This window comes from Chelonoidis abingdonii, chromosome 11 (assembly GCF_003597395.2).
Source record: "Chelonoidis abingdonii isolate Lonesome George chromosome 11, CheloAbing_2.0, whole genome shotgun sequence".
NCBI lineage: Eukaryota > Metazoa > Chordata > Testudines > Testudinidae > Chelonoidis > Chelonoidis abingdonii.
In genome coordinates, this window is record NC_133779.1 from 59706000 (window position 1) to 59708602 (window position 2603).

At 54.4% G+C, this 2603-nt stretch overlaps 1 gene segment (V, D, J or C); it reads left to right on the forward strand.

Moving 5' to 3' along the window:
• Window positions 1-465: 465 nt before the first annotated feature.
• LOC116822564 (immunoglobulin heavy variable 3-11-like) lies at window positions 466-1070 on the forward strand. The segment is given in 2 exon segments: window positions 466-595; window positions 690-1070. Coding segments are annotated over 2 exon segments (423 nt in total).
• Window positions 1071-2603: the final 1533 nt, after the last annotated feature.

Here is a 2603-nt window from a genome sequence, read left to right on the forward strand (position 1 = left end):
TCAGAGTCAGGAGGGAACTCTGACATGGTGGCTGGGGCTCTGTGACTCTGCTCCCAGCTCTGCTGCTTCTGCTTTTTGGCCTGGCCTGGCTCTGCTCCCCAGCTGAGCTCGGGCCCCTGCTCCCTCCTTAGCTTGACCCCACTCTGTCTGACCCAGGCAACTCCAGCTCACAGGGAGGAGGGTTCCCCCCCTCCCCCGAGCTCCTGACTCCCTGATTAGCCTGCCTGCCCTGTCCATCCCGCTCAGAGGCTGAGGCTGACCTGGAGCACTGGCCTCTCCCCATTCTTTAGTGCTGGGAGCTGGCCAAGCAAAGCACTGCACTGAATGTCAGTAAGGGGACAACAGTCCCCTTCCACTAGGGCGAGTCAAACAGATCACTGGCAGGAGGAGAGTGTGTCTCGTACAAGGCGGGGGCATGCAAATGAGGGAGACGGTTTCCTGTTTAAATCTGTGCCTCTCTCTGCATCCAGAGACACGTTCTGCAGCCTCCTGGCTCTGAGCAGTTACCAGCCAGTCGCCTGAGAAGTTTCCACTCCAGAACCAGGAAAAATGAGATTTTTGCTCCTTTTAAGTTTCGTGGTAGCAGCTTTAGAAGGTACGTTCCTCCCTCTGAATAACTGGCAGAGTTAGAGGAATATTGGGTTATTCCTCTTTCTATACCGAGAGTAATGGCCTGTCTTTATTCTCAGGTGTTTGGTCCCAGGTCCAGCTGGTGGAGTCCGGAGGGGGTGTGAAAAGCCCCGGAGAGTCTCTCCGTCTCTCCTGCAAAGCCTCCGGGTTCCACTTCAGTGATTCCTACATGAGCTGGCTCCGACTGGCACCAGGAAAGGAACTAGAATGGGTCAGTTATATAAACCCCGATGGGAGCGAGAAACGCTACCGTGATTCAGTGAAAGGCCGATTCACAATCTCCAGGGATAATTACAAGAATGAGCTGTATCTGCAAATGTACAACCTGAAACTCGAGGACACTGCCATCTATTACTGTGAGAAAGGCACAGGGAAACCCCCTTCTCCCAGCAGCCGCGTGGGGGGAGCAGTGACAGTCACCCCGCTTCAGGCTTAGACAGAAGACCTGGCAACTGGGTGAATGTAACACAAACCTACCATTTGTGTTACATTCACCCTACGGTTACTCACATCTTCTTGTCAACTATTTGAAATGGGCCATGCTGATGATCGCTACAAACATTTTTTTTTCCTCCTCCTGATAATAGCTCATTTTAATTGATTTGTCTCATTAGAGTTGGTAAGATAACCCCCATCTTTTTTTGTTCTCTGCATATATATCTTTCCCTACTGTATTTTCCACTGCATGCATCTGATCGAGTGGGTTTTAGCCCACGAAAGCTTATGCCCCATTAAATCTGTTAGTCTCTAAGGTGCCACAAGGACTCCTCGTTCTTTCTACCATCAATGTCTCCCTTTCCTTCCCAGAGCCCCCCTGAGCCTGCGGTGCACAGTTCCCTTGCTTCATCGGGGAACCCCAATCCAGAGTGAGTCTGGTTTTGCATCAGTCTCCCCTTCGAGACCTGGCACGTTGGCTCTCCCAGGACCCGTCTCTGTGTCAGACTCACAGGACAGCCTCCGCCAGGGTATAGAAGACAAGTGCATTGTGGGACTGATCCAGTGCCCATCAGTCAATAGAGTTTATCCCCCTGCCCTCATTGGCGTTTGCCTCACACCCAATGGATGGAGCGAATTCCTCATGGGGTTAAATCCTCCACTAGTGTAAAGTCACTGCAACAGCTTTCAGTGTATGCGAGTTACTCCTGATTGACACCAGGGACGCTCTGGGCCTTTCAGCAAACCGAGACCTTTATTGCAATAATGCAGCGGAAGGTGACTCGTTCATTATAACCGATGTGGGGCCCCTCGCCATGGCGTCTCCCCCTTCACAAGTGGTTATTGCCTTTATCCCCACAACCCCACCACGGTGAGGCCAGGGAACTATCACAGCCTCTGGCTCAAAGAGGCGGGACTGGGGCAGAGAGATGGAGCTGGGGTATGGAAAGGAGCCATTCAGAGTCCAGGCTGGGCTGTGGGGCAGAGCTCACCCAGTGCCTGAATAAACCCCACGCCGCTGAGCCTGGGAATGTGGCAAAGCAGCTCGTGGATCGTTTTCACCCACCCGCCATTGGGAAATCACTGCCCGGGCTCTGTGCTGGTGTCAATGGGTGGAGCTGAGATGTTCCAACCCACAGTAAAGTTCCATGATGTCATGGAGGCCCCATGGAGACAAAAGACCCGCCCCTCAGCCCTCGATGACATCACCCAGCCCCGGGCTGGGACTCAGGGCATTGGGGGCAGTCGTGTGACTAATGGGGCTGGATGAACGTTTTGTGGGCCTGGCCCCAAACATATTTGTGGGCCCCCATGGAGGCAATGGGGCCTAGCATGGCAGGGGCACTGTTTACCAATGGGCAGTTGCCAGATGCACATTGCACCACCTGGCCGTGTGCTGCCATGGTGCCCCTTCCCCTTGGGGACGGGCCCATCCTGAGCCACACAGCTCCCCCCGGTCAACACCGGAACACCCCCCACCCCCAATTCCCTATGGCCAGAGCCCCCCTGGACCTGCTATGCCCAGCACCTCCCCTCCC